General features: G+C 34.0%; 3 protein-coding genes across 3 annotated transcripts; 2 read left to right on the forward strand and 1 right to left on the reverse strand.

The window, feature by feature from the left end:
* The first annotated feature begins 2596 nt into the window (after positions 1–2596).
* LOC149934339 (putative peptidoglycan muropeptide transporter SLC46) lies at positions 2597–8036 on the forward strand. The gene is made up of 5 exons (XM_090154043.1): positions 2597–3463; positions 4325–4564; positions 5654–5737; positions 6184–6340; positions 6762–8036. Exons 1-5 carry the CDS (start codon positions 2635–2637, stop codon positions 6856–6858), a joined length of 1407 nt encoding a protein of 468 aa, XP_090010169.1. The 5' UTR covers positions 2597–2634; the 3' UTR covers positions 6859–8036.
* A 1819-nt stretch (positions 8037–9855) lies between these two features.
* On the reverse strand, positions 9856–13829 carry SNRPG (small nuclear ribonucleoprotein G). Its single transcript, XM_090181395.1, has 4 exons — positions 13693–13829; positions 11785–11807; positions 10438–10562; positions 9856–10045 (listed from the first exon to the last, which is right to left on the reverse strand). Exons 1-4 carry the CDS (start codon positions 13722–13724, stop codon positions 9992–9994), a joined length of 234 nt encoding a protein of 77 aa, XP_090037521.1. The 5' UTR covers positions 13725–13829; the 3' UTR covers positions 9856–9991.
* Positions 13830–14533: 704 nt separating this feature from the next.
* LOC149934341 (putative ATP-dependent RNA helicase pitchoune) lies at positions 14534–16359 on the forward strand. Its single transcript, XM_090181394.1, has one exon. It carries the CDS (start codon positions 14630–14632, stop codon positions 16277–16279), a length of 1650 nt encoding a protein of 549 aa, XP_090037520.1. The 5' UTR covers positions 14534–14629; the 3' UTR covers positions 16280–16359.
* Positions 16360–24259: the final 7900 nt, after the last annotated feature.

Consider the following 24259-nt stretch of genomic DNA (forward strand, 5'->3'; position numbering starts at 1 on the left):
AGCTTCTCCGAATGCATTTGTACATTTTTCTACTATATACATTGGCGGGAAAAGACTGAAATTTAAACACAGTTGAGGTTCTATAAGCTTTATATGCTTTTAAAATGATAATTTGAGCCTTGCGAAGATTTCAACTGACCAAAAGGTTGGAGGGGGCAATAAAATTAGTTGCCCCTCCCAGTAAAATTCTAGGGAGGGGCATTGCCCCCCTTGCCCCCCCCTGGTTCCTACGCCCCTGCGTTATATAGAATGTTATGTTATAATGTAAATTAGTTATAATAGTTTTTATGCTGTGAACAAAATGTTCCTTATTTAAGAAATTTTATTTTAACAAATAAAATGTTTTCAGTTTTTTTATCTTAATACTAAGCTTATTTATAATTAACTTATAATAATATCATTAAATAATTTTTTTAATTAAGTTATGATAATATATATTGTTAAGATAATAGCTACTTTACTTTACTAAGCCTAGGTACTCTGACAAACACGATTTTTGTGGAATCGTCCGATTATAATTATAAATGCAACAAATTGCATTTAATACGTTTCTGTTTTGACTCAGGAGTTGGAATTTACTGCGCTGAAACGAATTAAGTGTTTATAATCAGACTTGTAAATAGCGGCAGTCCACGCGTCAAAAACCCCTGAAAACAATCACGGGACTCCTAAAAAAATGTCTTTAGAAGGGGGTAAAGAGTCCACGGGACTCCCTCAAATTATATCGTTAGCTGTGTAAAAAGAGGGAAAATTTCGAGAATTAAATAAAAAGTAGAATTATTTTTCTCTTTGAGGCATTTGTATAGTCATAAGTTAATGATACATTAACTTATGGTATAGTGTACACAGCGCCGTAGCTAGGGCTGGGCGGCCGCCCCGGGCGCCGTTCGCGCGATAAATTGGTTCATATTATTATATTAGGGGGCGCCAAAATTGCAGCTCGCCCCTGGAGCCATTTTCTCTAGCTCCGGCCCTGAGTGTATACTGACCGCCACTATTTCAGCTCTCCGAATATTAGTTGGACACCCAACGGAGCTAGAGCTCCCCTATCTCCTTATCTGTGAGGCCTATAGAAATTTACAATGACCAATGAAAAATTTGGAAAACTTGGGCCTACCAGGGAAAAACCTCTTTTAACTTAAACAGGTGTGGCCCGTGGGGGGAATAATTTCGGGCCGGTCTTAGGGCAAGGTGAGCGAGGTGATTGCGTAGGTCCCCACGCTTCACAGTGCTTTCCGGGCGCCCCGCTTTCAATGTAAAACTATTTTTGGGCCCCTATTTCAGATCTAGTGGCCTAGGGCCCTGCCCAGCGTAACGGCGGGCCTGAGTATGGAAATTATTAGTCCATAATTAATAGTCTTGCTCTGTATTATATTAGGCACAGTAATTGTAATAGTGCCATTGAAGACCAAAATTTTGCTTTATTAAAATGAATAAAGGTAGAAAGAAAATTAGGCTCTATGGGTTTGGAATTGTGATAATATTTACGAGCATTTTAATTTACCCAATCACGATTATATATGAAAATATGTGAACTTTGATGCTGTAGTTCAATTACTGAGTCTTTTATAATTATCATAAAATTTTTATAGGTCTTGCCTGGTTAGGTGCCATTTATTTTCGAATATAATATGGAGGAATACAGAGAGATTAAAGAACATGTAAATTTAAACGAGGGGGGGGGGGAGCGAAGAAAGAGGGAAGAGTCCTGGACTCGTCGAAAAAATAGATCGGTGGAGGGGTCCGGGTCCAGTGGACCATAGACAGTATATATCCCTAAGGGATATATACTGTCTATGAGTGGACTCTCTTAAAAATATACACTATTTACAAGTCTGTTTATAATGCGTTTCTGCGCAGTATTTTGTTCTTTTGGGGACGTTCAAAACGCATTATGTCGCATTATTCAAACATTCAAGTAATTTAAGTCATTGGTAATGTCATATTCGGAATCCTCGTTAAAAATACCCCAAATCAATTAATTTCCTCATTTCTATCTCTAGTTTAATTTTATTATTTTTTATTGAAATCACAAAAAGCGATTTTTCTCGAAAACAGCTTTTTGGAGATAATGCGTTTCTGAAATGTAGGGCAGAGCTTTAGCCGCTACTAAGCTATCTAGGTTTGATTGGCGAACCAAAGGGGGCGAAGCGATAGTTTTCGGTCGTGAATAGTACGCATTTTTCAATAATTTTTTGAATTGACTGAAAAGTGAAAAATAGTTAAAACTTTAACTTTCAAACATAAATTTACAATCGGTCGAATTTTAAGTGTTATTAAAAATTTTGATTTCACAATTTTAACCGTCAATATTTCACACAAAATTCAAATATACCGCCAGTTTTCAGGCGTATGATAATCTTTTTCTGAAAAGGAAATATTTTTGGTTCTGGTACGATAATTTGAGTTTCAGGAAACAGAAATTGGCAACGCTGAAATTAATTTACTGGTATATAAAAAAAAAGATTATTAGATCAATCATCAATTCTATATTTGTATCTAAATAAAAAACTTATTATTTATTTAGAAACTTGTGCTTCTGTTATGTAACCCTACCGCCCACATTCATCCTTTAGTGAGTTTGGTCTAACTTTTTCATCTGAAGTAATTATTTAATGATATTAATTTAAAAAAATGGCTATATCATTAAGAAGACTTAGATTTTTAAAAAAAATTGTTATTGAAATATTTTGCTGCCTATACATATTTTCACAACAATGTCGAACATCAACTTTCCAAAATCTCTTGAAAGATAAATCTTGTGAAAATGAATTGCAAAATAACATTTCAGTGTGCGAAAATTTAAGCAATTTCAAAGCAGTTGAAAATGATGTTGAACGAATGACAACCAAATATAATATGTATTATTCATTAATCAGTACTTTACCTTCCATATTGACAACAATTTATCTTGGGTCTTGGTCTGATGTTTATGGACGAAAGTTACCTATTGTGATTGCTGTTATTGGATCTTTAGTAGAAGTTGTTGGCATAATTTTAAATTCTAAATACTTTGATGCCCCCCTGTTTTATATGTTACTACCTGCTATTCCAGGAGGTTGTTTCGGTGGCTCAATGGTTATACTGACATCTTGTTATTCATATATTTCAAATATCTCAGATTCTAAAAACCGAGCCCTTAGATTTAATTTTATAAATATAGCGTACACATTTGCTGGACCATTAGGAATAGCTATTGGTGGAGTAATCTTTAAATTTAGCGGTGCAACACCAGTTTTTATAACATCAGCTGCAGTTTTAGGATTAGGTTTAATTGTAATATTAGTATTGTTTGAAGAACCAGATCATGAGAGACCTACTGAAAATACATGTCAGGCACTTTTTACTTTGAATCACTTAAAGGATAATATTAAAACGTGTTGTCAACAAAGAACGAACAACATAAGATTAGAAATTTGGCTTATATTCGTTACAAATTTTCTCGTTAATATGTCTTTTATGGGTATGTATATTTTTTAGATCGAAATGCTTGAAGTAAGTGGTAGCTATTAAGGAAAATGTTGTTTAAAATAAGTTGAACCTTCTGTAGTCCATGAGTCTAGACAAATAGCTGTGTAACAAGTTGATACACATATGATACTCATAATTTTCAGTGGTGGCTGCTAAAATAAAAAAAATTTAGTCTTTTTGGTCAAATCAACTTGAAACTATAACAAGTTTCATATTTTTATAAAATTTGGTTCCGTTGATTGAAATGCGTTCTATAGCTCATTTTGAAGGAAAAAGAATATTAATTTGGTTTTTTTTTAAATTTTTTTCCAAAATTTCAAATGTGAAAATAATTTACTCTGATACCCAAATTTGTAATTTAGGCAACAATCTATAAAACACAATTAATTCATATACAAAAACAGAATCTCAATAGAAATATGTGAATATTGCTAAATTTTACAATTACCTATAAAAGGATATCAAGCGATGAAGAGGAAGAAATTCAGAAAAAAATCCAGAACTGATCCAAAAAATTTAAAAATTTTAAAGAAATTTAAAAAAGGTTTTTTGACGTTATTGACAAAACTTTATATTGGGGTTTGATAAGATAAATTAACTTTATCATCAGTGGGGTAGGTAAGGTCTCTCCCCCCCCCCCTTGAAACCGTTTTAGGAGCCACCCCTAATCAGTGGCATTTATAAGGGGCAAGTGTTGACCCCCTTCATTCAGTTGTGGGGGCACTATTTATACCACTGATTCTCATACTAGATTTCATAACTGTATCGATTGGAAAATTCCCTTACTTCAAGCATTACAAATTTTTACTTAATGTACCATTATTTATTATAAAATAATATTTGTCTTTCCTAGGAACCATAACTGTCCAGTTCATGTTTGCCCTCAAAATGTATTCATGGGACAACTACAATTATTCCTTAGTCACAATGATAATTAGTGTAGTACAGGGTACAGCTGTATTAGTTTCCGTTCCTGTTTTTAGCAAAGTTCTTAAAATGCACGATGCAGTTTTGGCAATAATTGGAGCTTTATCTTTAGCCTCTCAAGAACTCATCCGTGCTTTTGCCACAACTGAATGGATGTACTATTTGGGTAAACATTTCAAATATTAAAGAAATAATACATTAAAGGGAGTTTAAAGTAGGAGATTCAATGATGCATCAACGAAATTCATATTTTTACCACTAGAAGTGCTGGTGATTGTTTTGTAGGAGTCCTCTATCTAACAGACAGTCATCTTAGCTTATTGGAAGGTGGTTATTTCAAAGAAGATTCTGCTAAAAATTAGACTTTAAAAATTGCTATTGTAATATACTGAAGTACATAAGTTTCAAATGGAGATTTGAAATTGAATAACTGCTTCCGCAATTACAATTACAATTTTCAAAACATTCATGTTCCCTTAGCTCCAACTGCTATAAAGAGTTTGCTTTTCTAGTTCAGAAAATAATTTTTTTCACATGAATTAGTTAAAAATTTTACTTTTAAATCAGGTACTTTTCTTGAAAAGTTCTAGTTTGGCTAGTTCATGTGAAGTTGGCTGGCGGATTGGTAAGCACTCACCTAGCAGTCAGAGGAGGTTTGTTGGGGGATAGTATTGCGAACGGTTCGGTTTTGGTGTTCAATACTTTTCTTATTTAAAATATTAGGACATGCTTTTATTTAACTTCCTGTAAAAAGGAGCCGAGGACGACTACCTTTTTCATATGAGATATTTCGCCTTATAAACTTTACAGTTTACGTACTGTAACAGTGACATAGCCAGACATTCCACTTGATGATAAATTAAATTGGCTGTGAAAATTTATTACAAACGAAGCTTGAAGACTTTATCCAGGGTTATTGCATTAATAATACTAATTCTTATTTAAATAAAATACAAGACCATCACATTAATTAATTACTAATATATTTTATTTCTTTTTGGGGATGGTATTAGTAATGTGTTACAAAGATTTAAGTAATTTTATTCTTTCACTGAAAAAGAACACACTAAAAAGTTGTTCTGAGCGATATGTAACGCGTTAAAACCTGCTCTGAGAACAATCTTGATTCTGTAGATCTGTTTCTAGCAATCTCAAGAGTGCTTGTGAGCAGATCAATTATGTCAGAGAAGAATTCAGAGCCAATCTGGGAGGGTTAAATAGATAATGCTATTTGTTTTAATTTTATCTAATATAGCTGGAACAACTGGATTGTTTGGAGCTCAGACTGGAATAGCTGTTAGATCTCGCTTATCGAAACTGGTGCTGAATGAAGAAATAGGTTTGCAATTACAAATTTCTTTTTAACAATTTCTTTTTGTAAAATAACAGTTCTTTTAAAAAAAAATTAAAAAGTTTGTTATTCTGTAGCTCTGACAAAAATGTATATATGCCTGTTCTGTTTAATAGTAGAGCCACCATACCGCACTAAATTACATGTCATTAACATCTCGGCATATAGGGGTGAGAATTCGTTAAAGTGAATTACTTAACTGAATTTAAGAGTTGCAACTGGAAACTTTATAAAAAGAATAACGCTGGCTTTTGTTTTGGGTTACATGGATATTGCAACATTTGGTTAGGTTTAAAGGGGTGATGGCTATCTATATACAGAGTTAAAATTTAAGGTGAAAATTTCTATTTAGAAATATGAAAATAAGTATTGGGACTACTAGGCCAAAGCATTCTTCGTGTAATTTTCTGATTTGTTTTATTTCTTTCGGATAGGGAAAATATTTTCAGTTTTAGCTTTATTTGAAAGTATACCACCATTATTTGGCCCTGTGGTTTTTACATTAATCTACAATGGATCGTTGGATTTTTTCCCTGGATTGGCATATGTAATGTCAGCCTCTTGTTTAATTATTCCAATATCTTTTTATTTGTGAGTATTGATCCTAGCTGATGATAAAAAATTAAAGAGTAAGTTGCATGGAACTTCCAAAAACATATGTTGCAGATGATAATGAAACAATCCTTAGGAAGATAAAATCTCTTAGTTCTTTCTTTCACGAAGATAATTTATGAAGAAGCAACTGAAAGATAAATTTATTGAAGGAAATAGGTTCAATAAATTTTTTTTAAATATGTTGACTTTTGTAAACATTTAGCTAAAACACTTGAATTACTGTTCATGATTTAAACTTGCACTGCAGACAGTACTACTCGTATTCTCAAACATAATCATTGTGTATAATTTGAGAGGTATTTTGTAAAATTTAATACGTCACTGGAAATAACGTGCAAATTACTCTTCCAACATTTGTACTAAATCTTTACATCTTTTTACAATTTTACAAAAATAGTTGGATATATTTTTTTGCAAAAACTGCACCCTATGAAAATGGAGACAACTTTCATCAGATTTCAGAAAACAATTCAATTAGTTCGAATGACATATAAGAGGAATAAATAATTACTAAATTTTATTTTTCAATCAGCATGTAGAAATATACAGTTATCTAATAATGAAAATGAGTTGTTTTATCAGGATATTACAGAAACCAATTTAATTGGTTTAAATGATCTCAGAAGAATTAATAATTACAAAATTAATTATTTTTAAATAAGCAAGTACAAATTTGCAGTTATATAATAACTATAATTTTTGATATTCTTACAAAAGTGTGAATTCAACACTGATCTTTTTGTAAAAAAACCATTTTTCAAATTAATATTGTGATATTTCCAAACTTGTGGGTAAAACTAACAAAAGCCTGAAATGCTATTTAAAAAAATGTACAAGTAATTGAATACTGATTTTTGAAGACACCCCTAGCAGAAAAATGTATAATTTATCTAGGAATTCTAGTTTACAATTAGTAGGCCTAGGAAAAATTTGCATTGAAAGTTTCGCTCATTTATCTCCTAAATATTTATACCCATGCATCTTGTAAAATTGCGCAACGAAAAATGTGGTTCTAGAAGCTAAAAACAAATAGCTCAAATTTATAATATGAAGAATTATATGTGTGTTGTAATTTCCTCAACTTTTTTGCTATGGAAAATGTGTTGATACATTTCTTATCAGAGTGGGGTAAAACTCTAAACTGTGCAGAGCCAGAATTTTTGTTCTCCCAACGTCAAGTTTAAAAAAAGGTTTTAATTTCAAAAATGGGCCATTGAAAATTAAAAATTTTAATTGGAAAAATGTTTTAGATATGTGCAGGAATTCATAACGGATTCCTGATATGAGCGATTTTGCACCAATTTAAAAAAATTCCGTTATGACTCGCAAATTCATGTTTAATATTTAATATTATTTTGACATTAGTGATGAAATGGTTTCAAAATAATAATTTATTAAAAAATAGATAATGTAACAGAAAGAATGTATTTATACATATTAATGTTTTTTATCATCCTCCCAATCTAACTAATGGTCCACCAGTCAGCGAAATTGGCCTGGTATCTCATTGGTTCCATAAAACTTCGTCTTCTGACATGTTGAAACACACAATGTTTTATTTTGTCATTTACCTCTCTTATGAGAAAATTAGATATTCATTCTCAGTAAAAAAAAAATTCTTTTTTGACAACATTTAATTCTTAGTTGCATTTGTTTGGTTTTCATTAACTTGCGAGTGAAAAACGTTTGTGCATGAAAAAGACAAATACAATTAAATGTGTTAATCTTTCTAAATAAAAATCTTTTTATATTTAACTGTGTATTTATTTATGAAGGGGAATAATATCCTATATTATAATTTTCACACTTTTCAATTATTGTGCGAGCTATTCAAATAAGTAAATTATTAAAATTAATCTATTAGTTTCACTAACCAGAATTATTTTTAGGTGAGAAATTTTCTGACTCACTGCTTTTAATTATTATTAAGATGGCTATTATGTATCGATTGGCCTCAGCATTGACAATTTTTTAATATTACTCTGAACTGAAATATTTGGTATTTTCTGCTGGTTAGCTAAGGGACATTAACAAAAAATAGTAACATTAAGATATTCTAGGGACGTTGTTGGAACTCTGAATTTGAGTCAAGTTGAAACTAAAATTGCATTATTGAAAGAGTGCAAAATCAATAAAAAAAAAGTGGCATTAAGTGAACAACTGTTTTTAGTCTTTATCGCTAGGATCTTCTGTAATGGACTGGTTTTTAGCTTTTGAAGATTCAGTAATGGTAATAGATTAAAACACCTCCACTCAAATTGGTACATAATCAGCGTCTACAATTGATGGCTTTTAAAATTCATTTTGCGCATGAAAATACCTCTATGGTCAAAAAAGCACGCAAAGAAGGCTGTGTGCCCAAGACATGTACCTGTAGTGTCGCACGCTAAAACGTCATTTCAAAATCCGTCAATAGATGCTGTAGTTTGTTAATTATTCGCCCAGGAGATAGGAAGGCAAGCAAAGTTTCTGATATGCATGATGAATAATTCTACATCCAACACGTGTGGAAGCAGCTACCAATAATCAGATGACCAATTTTTGAACCTTTGTTAGGCCTAGTTGTTTTTGGGTTTTTCTTGCACAATAGTAATGTTGGCTGTCTTGATTGTATGTCAAATTTTAAAATATAATTAAAAATAGCGCAAGTCTAAAATAAATCCCCTTGAAGGGAAAGTATAAAAGATCCTATACTTGTTATGTTTAGAAATCATGAACTTGCTTTTTTTCGCCACAGTGATGATATCTCCTATTGCACATTTTAGTCGTACAGGAAATTTTTTCTAATGCATTGAGTTTTTGTTGCATAGAAAGAAAAGTGGTCACTAGAGAAAACTGAAAATTATAACTATTTAAAATTGTGTAGATTATAGCTGGTGTTTATCACAAAAATTAAAAATCTAGTCTAGTCAGCACCATGATTTGAATCTACAACAGTGCGATCTCCACTCAACAAAATCGTACGATGTGAATAGAGCATCGTGCAATATTGGGTATAAAAAAATCAGTACTCATCTGCCATAATAATATAATACCACAGTAGGGCTATCGTTATTTGACTTCACTAAGCTTTCATACTTCCCACGCAAAAGGGAATTTACATTAAACTTCTAAAAAAGCCAATAATAATAATAATAATAAAAATAATCCAGACCATAAGTCTATAATATTGTTTAATAAGTTTGTCACTTTTTGGAATATTTACTGAGAGCTAATAACAAAGTGACATCATCACAAGAAGAAAATCTCCCCAGGCGAGCTGCTGTCAACGGCTACGTGACGCGGGAGCGAGGGGACGTAAAACCGTGATGTAGCCCATAATGCAGTCTGTCTTGTGAATAGCTCTCAGTAAAACTTTTGCAAGTGTAGAATAGTTGGTGTCACACTTATGACCAATATTATACACTTATGTCCAGACTAATCACCCAAGATACTGCCAAGTAAGTTAGTTTTATTTTATAGTGCTTATTGTTATTTTAAATTCACAAGAAAACTGTGTCATATAAACTTTATTTGCCTTAAAAGTATGGGATTGTGAAAAACAGAAAATATCTGCCGTGACAAGATGACATTACAAATGGTACAATTTTATATACAAAAATTGAATTGATGATAAGTGGACCAGTTTCATCCTATGCGATCTAGTGACTCAAGGAGGACAATGCTGTTTCCTCTAACAACCTGGAAATAAATAACTTAATGTTAATTCTAAATCTAATTAAGTGAATGCATTTAGTGGATAATTCTTTAATCTAACAGCTTTATATGATTTAACAAAAAAAGAACAGTGATCTAATAATCCTGATAATAACTTAATAATAATAATCAGCTAGGCTAATGCCCAAGGCACCGAACTAATTTTAATGCCTTTAAACTGGTGGCTGGGTTAAATGCGTAGGAGGGTGGTGGCAAGCCCTATACGCCATGTGGGCCAACAGCTTACTATTACCGTTAAGCTCTACAATTTTTTATGGGACGGGGAAAGTCGACAAACACGTTTTAATGTTTTAAGAACTTGCTAAAGTGACTAAAAGCTTACCCGAAGTATTATAATATACTAGCAGTAAACTTACAATCATTCCAATATTGGTTTTTTCTCCATTTTTAGTCTCTTCAATCGCTTCATCCATTACGAGGTTCATGAAAGGATCGAATCCTCTCAATATGCCTGTCACGAGTCTGGCTCCATTAAGTTTTACTGCAATAAAATAACTGCAAATTAAATTAAAAGTACATACAAATATTAAAAATCAACTAATTTTAGACAGTCTTCGTACAAGAACCCTAACTAACCCTGGCTACTAAATGATAAAAAAAATTCAAGTTAGGGGTTCATTGGGATTTTAATCTTGAGAAAAGGAACGTATTTGTACAGCCAAAAATATTAGGGTTGAAACATAGACAATATTTTCCTGATCAATATATACATTTTAATGCTTATTAAAATTATAAGTAACATAACATCCATAAGTATGAAACATCTTATTATCTCCACACTTATTTTTCTGCTAGTAATCTGTTATATAATGTGGCTAAGGGTTACAGCTATTCCCAGGAAGCAAGACCACAAGAGATGTATTAGCCCCATAATTTTGTTGGCACAAACACACCAGACTGGTGACAACTATACACGAGTTGCTGTTAGTTTTTGGGGCTGCCACGTAATTACACCTGAGAAACTGTCACCATTTTTTATGCAATGTCAAAAAAATTTAAGTAAACCTAACCTATAATTTGTGATAAATACATTTCATGGCATTGGATCTAAAATTTACTATTAGAAACACTGGCTTTGTTTATGAAAGTATTTTTCACAAGCTAACTAATTAGGTACATTAAACAACAAATTGCACAATAATTCTGAGACTGAAACAAACTGTTATTAAAATAAAATCAAACTGGCTCCAATGAAAAAGTGCCTAATAATTCTAAAGAGTAGTGGTATCTAATTCCTTAACTAATTTCAATAGCTTTTTGATCAAGCATGCTCTGTGCGTGAAAAACCTCAACTGGCTTTAAGTGAAATTGAACCATCGTTACTGTCCCGATGCCAGATTAACTAAAAATAACCCAGAATCAGCCGTAATTCCCTGGAACTCAAAATCTCATATTTTCCCGGTTACCATTTCCATGACAATATTACAGCTAAGTGTAATATTTCTAAAAGGCTTTCAAAAATACCTCAAAACTCTTAGAACCATTTATTTGTCAAACCCTTTTACAGTTTAGTGTGTAATAACAAACAGAGAAGTCTTGTCAGAGAACCTTTTCTAAGATCTTGATTTAATCATAATGGCAAAACCAGTTGAGAACAATTGGGAAGGGGAAGACTTGAGAAATGTATTCTACTTTATGCTCTAGACATTAAGCGAGCGAATACTTCTCACTGTTTATACGAACACCAACACCAAGAAACTTACGTGATAATTTCTTGTCCATGTACCTAAAAATATAAATGATAAATTAAAATATATCCTTCATTACAACTTTTAGTATTTAAAACAAATTGATAGGATTTTTAAAAATATGAGTATCTTAAAGATAATAAAACCTCCACCGTGTTCTTTACAGATGACCCCAACAATTTAAGAAATTATTTTATCAACAATGCCAAAAAGGTCAAAAGCCAAAGAACGCAGTTGCCAGAATTAGAAATACTGGCAGTTGTAATCGCTTTAAGTTTGGCTACATGAGTTTTATTTAATTTTAATGGCTCTATTTTACATGTACAAGATTTTGGGGTCTTTCTTATTATCGTTAAATGTAAAAATAGAACCTCCAGTAATATATGTTCAAATATGCTATATATTGTTTCTGTGATGCATAGAAATAATAATAGCGTTGAAATAACACGTCCGATTAACAGAATACTTTTTAAAAATTACGTTAATTTTATTATTGTTAGGCCTACAAGTAGTGTTGGCTGACTGAAGTAGTAAAAGGGAGGCAGTGCCTAGGTTGTCACCAGTCTTATTCGAGGCATTAGAGTAAATTTTTATTTAACTAGGTAAGATTTTAGAAGGCCCATTCATTTGGGCACTTTTTACTTGGCACTAATGACAATTTTTATAAAATCTGTTAGCTTACTCAATATTTCATATTGTTGATTCCAGGAAAGAAAAATTAAGTTTTTTTTATTTAATGAACTTTGATTTTTTTTTCTTGTGTAAGAGGACTAGGTAGCCTTAACAGCTCTGAGATTGTATAGTCAATCAGTCAATTTAGAGAAGGTACAAGTAAAATTTTGCTAAATTAATAATTATATTAAATTATGTAGCCAAAGTGGAATACAGGGAGGCAACAAGAGCTTTTTTTGTTCCTAGTTATTCAAGAGCTAGGGCTAGATAGCCTTAACAGCTCTGAGATTGTATGGTCAATCAGTCAAAAGTTAGGAAAGGTATAAGCATAATGTAACTTGAAAATAGTGCTTGGAAATTAAATAATATTACAGTTTATAGTAAAATTTTGATAAATTAATAATTATATTAAGTGAAGTAGCCAAAGTGGAAAACAGGGAGGTAACAGGAGAGCTCGCAAAAACAGCAATTCATATAGTAATAAATATTATAAAGGGGGGGGGGCGGGAGAAACAAGTATATAAAAGCTAAGTTTAAGATGAGAGGCCTAGTTGTTTCTTAACTGAATTTTTAAATGAGAAATGGACCTAAGGGAGACAAGCTTTTCAGGTAAAGCGTTCCCAAGTGGAATGAATCTCCTGATAAAAGACTGACCCAAGGTATCTTTATTAAAAAATTTTAAAACAGCTTTCTAGAATGACCCTGTACCTCCTTTGGCATTATCCGAATATTGAAAATAAGAGTTGCTTTGAGTCACATAAAATTATTATATTATTATAAAATTTTGAACAAACTTGTCAAATCAAGGAATGAATGGCGGACCAAAAGGGGAGCCCAATTAAGTGTGGAAAGTAGTTTGGCACGAGGTAGATAGCGAAGTTGATAGGGGATTCGAGAAGCACAAGCTTGAACATCATCAACCAAGCAATTTTATATCTTGAGGCTTATGAGGATTCCAGATTTGACAAGCAAATTCAAAGAATTTACTGAGCATGGGGGTGGGGGGATTAATTCCCCAAAAAGTTGCTTTAATAGTAGCTAATAAGCCATTTGCACGCCCACAGACTTAGGATTATTATTAGAAATTTATGTTTATCAAAAATGTATTTAACCACTTATAATAGATAGCTAATGCGAACGTCTTTTAACAGGTTGAGATTTTGAGAATAATGTAATATATCAACCTATGGTGAGCACATATTCTGTAATTCTGAGCTTAAGTCAATTTCATATGGCGCCTTTAATACTTACTTTTTCAATTCTGGAGGATGTGCCTTACTCATGGTGCTTTTACGTGGAAATTAAATTGATTATAGTAAAACAATGATAACCGAAATTTTACTCTGTTGAATCTAGTCTCTGGCTGAACAAAGAGATACACGCTAATTTTTTTTGCAATATGAATTTCAAAAGATAATCTGGTGCCGGAAACTGCAGCGATTTCGTAGAAAACGAAACAGACTGGTGTTGACTATGAAACCTTACACACCACAGCAAAACAAGAAATTTTTTAAAAACTTACAACTTTTTATAAGAGCAAGCGAATCAACGAAATGAAAATTAAAAGCACGGTAAAAGGAATTGTTAACAGATGACAGAAATAAAACTAACACGAATGCAAAAACCGCAAAGAGTTATTCCTATTTCTTTAAAGCGGCAGTTTTTGGACGCTGACTAAGTGACAGTGGTGAGGCAGACACAGTGACTCGCTCTACTCTTTTACATATTTTCCTTGTACTTGCAGTCAACATGGAATAATTGATTAATCCATGCAGTCAGATTGAGCCTTTTATTTTTAAAGTGTAATACTCAACATTTCTTTTGACATTTGCTCTTGTATAGTGCATTGAAAATTCAGTAACAGCTACAGCTAATAGAGTAAAAATTGACTAGTTATCATTTGTTCAGGTTTTCAATCGACATCGAAAAAAGGATAGGTAATTAGAAATAAATTTTTGTTTGGAATATTTTCTAGAGCCCACTTTCCTATAATTTTAATTTAACCGTGTCTGATAACTGCTTTGGTGTGTAAGGCGTATGACTGACACCATAAGTGTTATTATGAAATAAGTAGCCTCCCAAATGCGATGTTAGATGGTGTTCATTCTGTTCAACACGTGTTATCGTGATATGACTAATTTTTAGTAATATATTTAAGTATTTGTGAAATTTAAAGATTACTTCCGATATGCAAGATAAAATTCTACTTCGAAAACTTAAAAAGAAGGAGGCAAAACTTCAAGAACTGAGGAAGAAAGACATAGAAGAAGCGAACGATGAGGTTGAAAACCAAGGCTTGGATTCTGGTTCGGTTGAAATTGATGATGTGGGAAACGAAGTAAACAGTACTTTATTTTCATCTTTGACCGATAAAGTTTCGGATTTAACTTTAAAAGGAATAAAAGAGATGGGATTTACAAAAATGACTGAAATTCAAGCTAAAACCATTACGCGGTTGCTTGAAGGTAGAGATATAGTAGCTGCAGCTAAAACTGGAAGTGGGAAGACGTTAGCCTTTTTAATACCAGCCATTGAATTGATATATAAATTAAAGTTTATGCCTCGAAATGGTACAGGTGTGATAATAATATCACCAACTCGGGAGTTGGCCATGCAAATTTTTGGTGTAATGAAAGAGTTACTCCAGTTTCATTATCATACATATGGCCTCATAATGGGAGGTACTCATAGACAAGCTGAAGCGGAAAAATTAAGCAAAGGGGTGAATATTCTTGTAGCTACACCTGGAAGACTTCTTGATCATCTTCAAAACACATCTCAGTTTCTGTACAAAAATTTGCAATGTCTTATTATTGATGAAGCTGATAGAATATTAGATATTGGATTTGAAGAAGAAATGAAGCAAATAATCCGTTTGCTTCCTAAGAAGAGGCAAACCATGTTGTTCAGTGCAACATTAACCAAGAAAACAGAAGATCTTGTCAAAGTAGCCTTAAAACAGGAACCCCTATTTGTGGGAACGGAGGAAGCCATGTCTGATACACCTACTGTAGCTACTGTTGAAGGTTTAGAACAAGGATATGTCGTGTGCCCATCTGATAAACGTTTCCTTATTTTATTCACCTTCCTTAAGAAGAATAGAAAGAAGAAGGTTATCGTTTTCTTTAGTTCATGCATGTCAGTAAAGTTTCACAATGAGTTGCTTAATTACATTGATTTGCCAGTTATGAGCATACATGGAAAACAAAAACAAACAAAACGAACCACAACGTTTTTCCAGTTTTGTAAAGCAGACACTGGGATTTTGCTTTGCACAGATGTAGCAGCGAGAGGATTGGATATTCCACAAGTAGACTGGATTGTACAGTTTGACCCTCCAGACGATCCAAAAGAATACATACATCGAGTTGGTAGGACAGCAAGAGGTGAAGGTGGTACTGGTCATGCCTTATTGATTCTTAGACCGGAAGAAATTGGATTCTTGCGTTACTTGAAGCAAGCCAAAGTACCATTGCAAGAATTTGAATTTTCGTGGAGTAAAGTCGCAAATGTACAGCCACAACTTGAAAAGCTAATTGGAAAGAACTATTTTCTAAATATGTCAGCAAAAGAAGCATATAAAGCCTATGTAAGAGCATATGACTCGCATCATTTAAAGAATGTATTTGATGTTAACACTCTGGACTTGATTACAGTAGCGAAGTCATTCGGTTTTCTTGTACCACCTAGTGTTGAGTTGGGGCTTGGAGTTTCCAAAGCATTAAGGGCGCGTAAAAGAGCAGGGTACAACAAAGACGGACCTCCTAATAAAAAGCACAAAGGTGTAGTTTACAAGCCAGTTCCAGTTAGTAAGAAAGGGAGGAAATTTACACATTGATCAACATTGTTTCTCAATTTGTCAAATTATGTTTTGTAATATTTTATGCTTTAAAAAAATAAATTCCAAGCATAACTGAATGCAAAAATTATTTTTTATAAAAATATCTTATAACTAGAGAAATTACCATAAGTCTAACATTAGCAATGGCGTGAAACCAGACTAACCAGTTCTCATTTTGTGTTCTTCTAAAGCTATAGTAACCCCAGACCTTAAAGCCCTTAGTAAACAGACATAAAACTAAGTCTCTAATTTGAATAAGATCCCACACATTGCAACTTGAACATTTTTCTCCCATAATAAAAGCTATTGAAAAAAAACTGTGACGTAGTACTGCCAAGTCCCTATAGAAATGTTTTTGAAAATATTATACCAAACATCAATTTGTATGTGATAGAGATTCTATCAACTAAGAAAACATGCTTTCAACCTAATATATGCAGGAATAAATAGGGGAGTAAGCATTTGTAGCTTTGGCCAGTGCAAGCATGGGCAAATGATTTATTGGCCGATGGTGCAAGTCAGCATTTGATCCCCTTTCCACAGGAGGGAAAACAAAAAACCGATAATATTTTAATTTAGTCAATCATAGAACACTTTGGAAAAGTTCTTCGGGTGCGCTTGACCAAAAATAGTATAAACCCCGTACCCTAGATTCGAAATAAGTTACTGCCTCGTGGAGATTCTATCAACTAAGAAAACATGCTTTCTACCTAATATATGCAGGAATAAATAGGGGAGTACGCATTTGTACCTTTGGCCAGTGCAAGCATGGGCAAATGATTTATTGGCCGATGGTGCAAGTCAGCATTTGATCCCCTTTCCACAGGAGGGAAAACAAAAAACCGATAATATTTTAATTTAGTCAATCATAGAACACTTTGGAAAAGTTCTTCGGGTGCGCTTGACCAAAAATAGTATAAACCCCGTACCCTAGATTCGAAATAAGTTACTGCCTCGTGGAGATTCTATCAACTAAGAAAACATGCTTTCTACCTAATATATGCAGGAATAAATAGGGGAGTACGCATTTGTACCTTTGGCCAGTGCAAGCATGGGCAAATGATTTATTGGCCGATGGTGCAAGTCAGCATTTGATCCCCTTTCCACAGGAGGGAAAACAAAAAACCGATAATATTTTAATTTAGTCAATCATAGAACACTTTGGAAAAGTTCTTCGGGTGCGCTTGACCAAAAATAGTATAAACCCCGTACCCTAGATTCGAAATAAGTTACTGCCTCGTGGAGATTCTATCAACTAAGAAAACATGCTTTCTACCTAATATATGCAGGAATAAATAGGGGAGTACGCATTTGTACCTTTGGCCAGTGCAAGCATGGGCAAATGATTTATTGGCCGATGGTGCAAGTCAGCATTTGATCCCCTTTCCACAGGAGGGAAAACAAAAAACCGATAATATTTTAATTTAGTCAATCATAGAACACTTTGGAAAAGTTCTTCGGGTGCGCTTGACCAAAAATAGTATAAACCCCGTACCCTAGATTCGAAATAAGTTACTGCCTCGTGGAGATTCTATCAACTAAGAAAACATGCTTTCTACCTAATATATGCAGGAATAAATAGGGGAGTACGCATTTGTACCTTTGGCCAGTGCAAGCATGGGCAAATGATTTATTGGCCGATGGTGCAAGTCAGCATTTGATCCCCTTTCCACAGGAGGGAAAACAAAAAACCGATAATATTTTAATTTAGTCAATCATAGAACACTTTGGAAAAGTTCTTCGGGTGCGCTTGACCAAAAATAGTATAAACCCCGTACCCTAGATTCGAAATAAGTTACTGCCTCGTGGAGATTCTATCAACTAAGAAAACATGCTTTCTACCTAATATATGCAGGAATAAATAGGGGAGTACGCATTTGTACCTTTGGCCAGTGCAAGCATGGGCAAATGATTTATTGGCCGATGGTGCAAGTCAGCATTTGATCCCCTTTCCACAGGAGGGAAAACAAAAAACCGATAATATTTTAATTTAGTCAATCATAGAACACTTTGGAAAAGTTCTTCGGGTGCGCTTGACCAAAAATAGTATAAACCCCGTACCCTAGATTCGAAATAAGTTACTGCCTCGTGGAGATTCTATCAACTAAGAAAACATGCTTTCTACCTAATATATGCAGGAATAAATAGGGGAGTACGCATTTGTACCTTTGGCCAGTGCAAGCATGGGCAAATGATTTATTGGCCGATGGTGCAAGTCAGCATTTGATCCCCTTTCCACAGGAGGGAAAACAAAAAACCGATAATATTTTAATTTAGTCAATCATAGAACACTTTGGAAAAGTTCTTCGGGTGCGCTTGACCAAAAATAGTATAAACCCCGTACCCTAGATTCGAAATAAGTTACTGCCTCGTGGAGATTCTATCAACTAAGAAAACATGCTTTCTACCTAATATATGCAGGAATAAATAGGGGAGTACGCATTTGTACCTTTGGCCAGTGCAAGCATGGGCAAATGATTTATTGGCCGATGGTGCAAGTCAGCATTTGATCCCCTTTCCACAGGAGGGAAAACAAAAAACCGATAATATTTTAATTTAGTCAATCATAGAACACTTTGGAAAAGTTCTTCGGGTGCGCTTGACCAAAAATAGTATAAACCCCGTACCCTAGATTCGAAATAAGTTACTGCCTCGTGGAGATTCTATCAACTAAGAAAACATGCTTTCTACCTAATATATGCAGGAATAAATAGGGGAGTACGCATTTGTAGCTTTGGCCAGTGCAAGCATGGGCAAATGATTTATTGGCCGATGGTGCAAGTCAGCATTTGATCCCCTTTCCACAGGAGGGAAAACAAAAAACCGATAATATTTTAATTTAGTCAATCATAGAACACTTTGGAAAAGTTCTTCGGGTGCGCTTGACCAAAAATAGTATAAACCCCGTACCCTAGATTCGAAATAAGTTACTGCCTCGTGGAGATTCTATCAACTAAGAAAACATGCTTTCTACCTAATATATGCAGGAATAAATAGGGGAGTACGCATTTGTAGCTTTGGCCAGTGCAAGCATGGGCAAATGATTTATTGGCCGATGGTGCAAGTCAGCATTTGATCCCCTTTCCACAGGAGGGAAAACAAAAAACCGATAATATTTTAATTTAGTCAATCATAGAACACTTTGGAAAAGTTCTTCGGGTGCGCTTGACCAAAAATAGTATAAACCCCGTACCCTAGATTCGAAATAAGTTACTGCCTCGTGGAGATTCTATCAACTAAGAAAACATGCTTTCTACCTAATATATGCAGGAATAAATAGGGGAGTACGCATTTGTAGCTTTGGCCAGTGCAAGCATGGGCAAATGATTTATTGGCCGATGGTGCAAGTCAGCATTTGATCCCCTTTCCACAGGAGGGAAAACAAAAAACCGATAATATTTTAATTTAGTCAATCATAGAACACTTTGGAAAAGTTCTTCGGGTGCGCTTGACCAAAAATAGTATAAACCCCGTACCCTAGATTCGAAATAAGTTACTGCCTCGTGGAGATTCTATCAACTAAGAAAACATGCTTTCTACCTAATATATGCAGGAATAAATAGGGGAGTACGCATTTGTAGCTTTGGCCAGTGCAAGCATGGGCAAATGATTTATTGGCCGATGGTGCAAGTCAGCATTTGATCCCCTTTCCACAGGAGGGAAAACAAAAAACCGATAATATTTTAATTTAGTCAATCATAGAACACTTTGGAAAAGTTCTTCGGGTGCGCTTGACCAAAAATAGTATAAACCCCGTACCCTAGATTCGAAATAAGTTACTGCCTCGTGGAGATTCTATCAACTAAGAAAACATGCTTTCTACCTAATATATGCAGGAATAAATAGGGGAGTACGCATTTGTAGCTTTGGCCAGTGCAAGCATGGGCAAATGATTTATTGGCCGATGGTGCAAGTCAGCATTTGATCCCCTTTCCACAGGAGGGAAAACAAAAAACCGATAATATTTTAATTTAGTCAATCATAGAACACTTTGGAAAAGTTCTTCGGGTGCGCTTGACCAAAAATAGTATAAACCCCGTACCCTAGATTCGAAATAAGTTACTGCCTCGTGGAGATTCTATCAACTAAGAAAACATGCTTTCTACCTAATATATGCAGGAATAAATAGGGGAGTACGCATTTGTACCTTTGGCCAGTGCAAGCATGGGCAAATGATTTATTGGCCGATGGTGCAAGTCAGCATTTGATCCCCTTTCCACAGGAGGGAAAACAAAAAACCGATAATATTTTAATTTAGTCAATCATAGAACACTTTGGAAAAGTTCTTCGGGTGCGCTTGACCAAAAATAGTATAAACCCCGTACCCTAGATTCGAAATAAGTTACTGCCTCGTGGAGATTCTATCAACTAAGAAAACATGCTTTCTACCTAATATATGCAGGAATAAATAGGGGAGTACGCATTTGTACCTTTGGCCAGTGCAAGCATGGGCAAATGATTTATTGGCCGATGGTGCAAGTCAGCATTTGATCCCCTTTCCACAGGAGGGAAAACAAAAAACCGATAATATTTTAATTTAGTCAATCATAGAACACTTTGGAAAAGTTCTTCGGGTGCGCTTGACCAAAAATAGTATAAACCCCGTACCCTAGATTCGAAATAAGTTACTGCCTCGTGCGTAGTCAATAGCGTTTCCCACTTCCTGCCGGAACTCAGAAATAGTTAGCTCCGTAGTTACTATGGTACCCAACCATAGATAAGACCACGGTCGTGATAGGACAATGACTTCGCCCGATGGAGGCTGATTGTTCGGATGTCACGTGCTAGAAGTGGGTAAACGCTATGTTACAAAACCGTCAATCAGAAAGCTCTCAGAATTCGAATCTAGGGTACGGAGTTCTAATATCTTTGGCTTGGCTGACGGAGCAACGCCAGTAGTCGGTCACTGAGTTTCCTAAGCCAGGGAGAAACTCAGCGGTCGGCCGGCTGGCAGTGGCACCGATTCACTAACAAAGAAACGTCACAGGTTTATCCCACAGCACATAAGCAAAAACGCGGAAACGATTGCTACGAACTAGCAATAAATATCGTCTGCATTGTCTGATACTACCGATGCGTGGCAGCATTTAACCAGAATCAGCGGAATAGGGGATAGCAGCTGGCAACCCCCCTAGGTGAAAACTATGTATTGGTGAAATCGGCGCCCAAACGGAAATGACTAAAGCGTGATGATAAGTCGATCAAGGGGAAATCTAGTTGAGAGAGAGGTAAACGTAGGCTTTGCGATTAGCGATCATACATTTAAGTTGCTAACTAGGTATTACACTTAATTACTGAAATTTGTAGTCCGAGGGTATATTAATTAAGATTTTAGGTGAAAACAAAGGGGTGTCACTTAAGCTAGGAGGATGTACGGCTGGTCTTCATATTCCTAGACTAAAGCCTTGGCTTAAAATGTGAAGATGATAACGTGGCGCAGTGGCGCTACTATAGTTTGACACACACTTCGTGCATGCGCAATGGGACTTCAGTTTATTCGCCGATTTCCTCTGATAGAGGGTTTATAACAATCTTTTCATCTACATAATGGAGTTTTAAGCTGTAGCGGTATATCCCTATGTTTAATTAATCCAAGATGTTAAATCTCAGCGTAAGAAAAGGCGGGAAAATTCTTGAAAAGTGACGTCTCTCAAAAATGACAATGATACCCACAGCTCCTATTTACTCTTGAGTTATCACAAAAAGCGGGTCTACTGTATTTGGGTGTAAAAATCAGAAAATTTATCAGATAATCAAAAAAAATTGGCAAAAAATATATTATTTTTCACAATATGTAATATATAATATCACTGCTCAGTACTGACTTTTCAGCATACATAACCATTTTATCACACTATTAATTTAAACACTTTAGTTTGACCTCTGGTTTGACTAATAATAACAGCTTTTTATAACTCACTTTTCACCATAAATCACCAATTAATTTTTATACTATTAAGTCAAAGACCTATGATTAGATTTTAGTTATATAAAAAACTAACAATGAAAATTTATGGCACAAAATGGTTATAGGTATATGGCAATCTTACCCGACAAATGTATGTTAACTATAGCGTGATAAATTGTGTTCAGTTAGTATATTTGGTCGTCAATATTGGTTTTTTCGTGTATACGGTAATATCTAATAAACAGCAGGAAAAATGGCGCGTATGCTAAAAATCCTAATAATTACTAAATTACGTAGTCAACTAATTGTTATTGTAATATTAAATAAATTAGGTAGTATAATAATTTTAGTGTAATAATTGACGCCTTTTAAAATTCATTTTGCGCGTGAAAATACCTCTACATGTTATGGTCAAAAGAAGTATGTGTGCCCAAGACATGTACCGGTAGTGTCGCGCGCTAAAACGTCATTTCAAAATCCGTCAATTACGTAGTAGGCCTATAATCGTAGATTACTGGTAGCCAAGATTTTGGCATACGCGCCATTTTTCCTGCTGTTTGTTAGGTATTACCGTATACACGAAGAAACCAATATTGACGACAAAATTTACTAACTGAACCAAATTTATTTCGCTATAGTTAACATTTATTTTAAAACCAAACATTATTATTTAATATTTATCAAGTAAATAATATTTTAGAACTTTTAGAACAAAAACAACTACGGATATAGATTGGAAATTAATGCGGTTTTTGATCGAAACTACTGATTGTTTTAAAAAAAAATATATACTTTTTTTTACAATATTTTAAAATTTTGCTAATTTTATCTATTATTTTCCAAATTTGGAAAATAATTTGAAAAAAAAATATTTCAAACAATTTTGTGATAGTTGGTCGAATTTAGTTTATTTTTATATAATTTTTACAAAACTTAAAAATTGGGCTAATTTAGATCTATTATTTTCCAATTTTGATCAAGTTTGATCAAATTGACCAAAATAAATACTTTATTTTTAAAAAAATCGCTATTTATCTATACAATAATCCAATTTTACACAACTTATAAATTTCCGTCAATTCCTATGAATTTTGATAGAAACTACTGTTTTTGATCAACAATTTTTCAATTTTATATATTTTTTCCATTTTGAAAAAAAAAACATTATTTTAATCAATTTTGAAATATTTTTTCATTGATTGTATTTTTTGTATTTTTTTTATTTTTTTTTCACAATTTTTCCAATTTTAGCCATATCGGTTCATTTTCATCCATTTCGTTCAAATTGATCAAAATGTGATCAATTTGGATTTTTTTTGTCAATTTTTATAAATTTTTTATAATTTTAGTATTTTAATTTTTTTTTCAATTTTTAAAAATTTTTCACAGGGCCCTTTTAATCGGTCAAAATCCTATGCTATTTACAATGGTAAAATTTCCATGTTATGTTGTCAAAAATATTTTTACGTTGCCATGGCAAAACCGTTGCCCATTGAATAAAATCCCTTTAGGATTTTTCAAGTTACATGAAGGTCTACCAATCCCCCGAGTTTCAACAAAATCGGTGTGTCAGTCCCCAACATTTCTGTTCCCCGCCGGTGGTGCATGCGCAGATGCGGTTTTTATCTATAAGATAAGATTCATCCCCCCCCGCATCACGACTTGCGTTGCCCTTTAAAATTGAGATGGCAGTAGTGTCTATAAAGATTTGTCTGCTATGACAAGAATTTAAAGCGGGTAACAATCTCTAGTTCATTTTTAACAGTGATGCCAGATCGAGGGGAATTTCGCACATCGAAATTTGGACCTCGAAAAATATGAGGAAAAGGGAAATTAAAGGGGCTCCAAAGTTCGGTGGAAAAAAAAAGAAGAAAATTGAGCATACTTTTAAATCCCCCCAACCCCTCACTCGGCCTTGGCAGACTCTGAGGCGGGCAGAGTCAACCGTAAATTTTGCACTTTACTGACTTTACACACATTTTGCCACCGAACTTTGGAGCCCCTTTAATCCAAGATTCGCAAAATTTAGGGAAATTCGAGTCGGGAATAATTTGAACGCGAAGCTATTA

The sequence above is a fragment of the Leiobunum rupestre genome, chromosome 7 (genome assembly GCF_980474605.1).
Source record: "Leiobunum rupestre chromosome 7, qqLeiRupe1.1.hap1, whole genome shotgun sequence".
Lineage (NCBI taxonomy): Eukaryota > Metazoa > Arthropoda > Arachnida > Opiliones > Sclerosomatidae > Leiobunum > Leiobunum rupestre.

What these genes read in the sequence shown, in the direction of transcription:
- LOC149934339 (XM_090154043.1), top strand. Translation starts at nt 2,635, where the DNA reads ATGGCTATATCATTAAGAAGACTTAGATTTTTAAAAAAAATTGTTATT. An exon ending in GGTGCTGAATGAAGAAATAG is followed by an intron (nt 5,738 to 6,183) that starts GTTTGCAATTAC and finishes TCTTTCGGATAG; the next exon opens with GGAAAATATTTTCAGTTTTA. An exon ending in ATTCCAATATCTTTTTATTT is followed by an intron (nt 6,341 to 6,761) that starts GTGAGTATTGAT and finishes TTACAAAAATAG; the next exon opens with TTGGATATATTTTTTTGCAA.
- SNRPG (XM_090181395.1), bottom strand. Translation starts at nt 13,724, where the DNA reads ATGAGTAAGGCACATCCTCCAGAATTGAAAAA. An exon ending in CATCCTCCAGAATTGAAAAA is followed by an intron (nt 11,808 to 13,692) that starts GTAAGTATTAAA and finishes TTATATTTTTAG; the next exon opens with GTACATGGACAAGAAATTAT. An exon ending in CATGGACAAGAAATTATCAC is followed by an intron (nt 10,563 to 11,784) that starts GTAAGTTTCTTG and finishes ATTTTATTGCAG; the next exon opens with TAAAACTTAATGGAGCCAGA.
- LOC149934341 (XM_090181394.1), top strand. Translation starts at nt 14,630, where the DNA reads ATGCAAGATAAAATTCTACTTCGAAAACTTAAAAAGAAGGAGGCAAAA.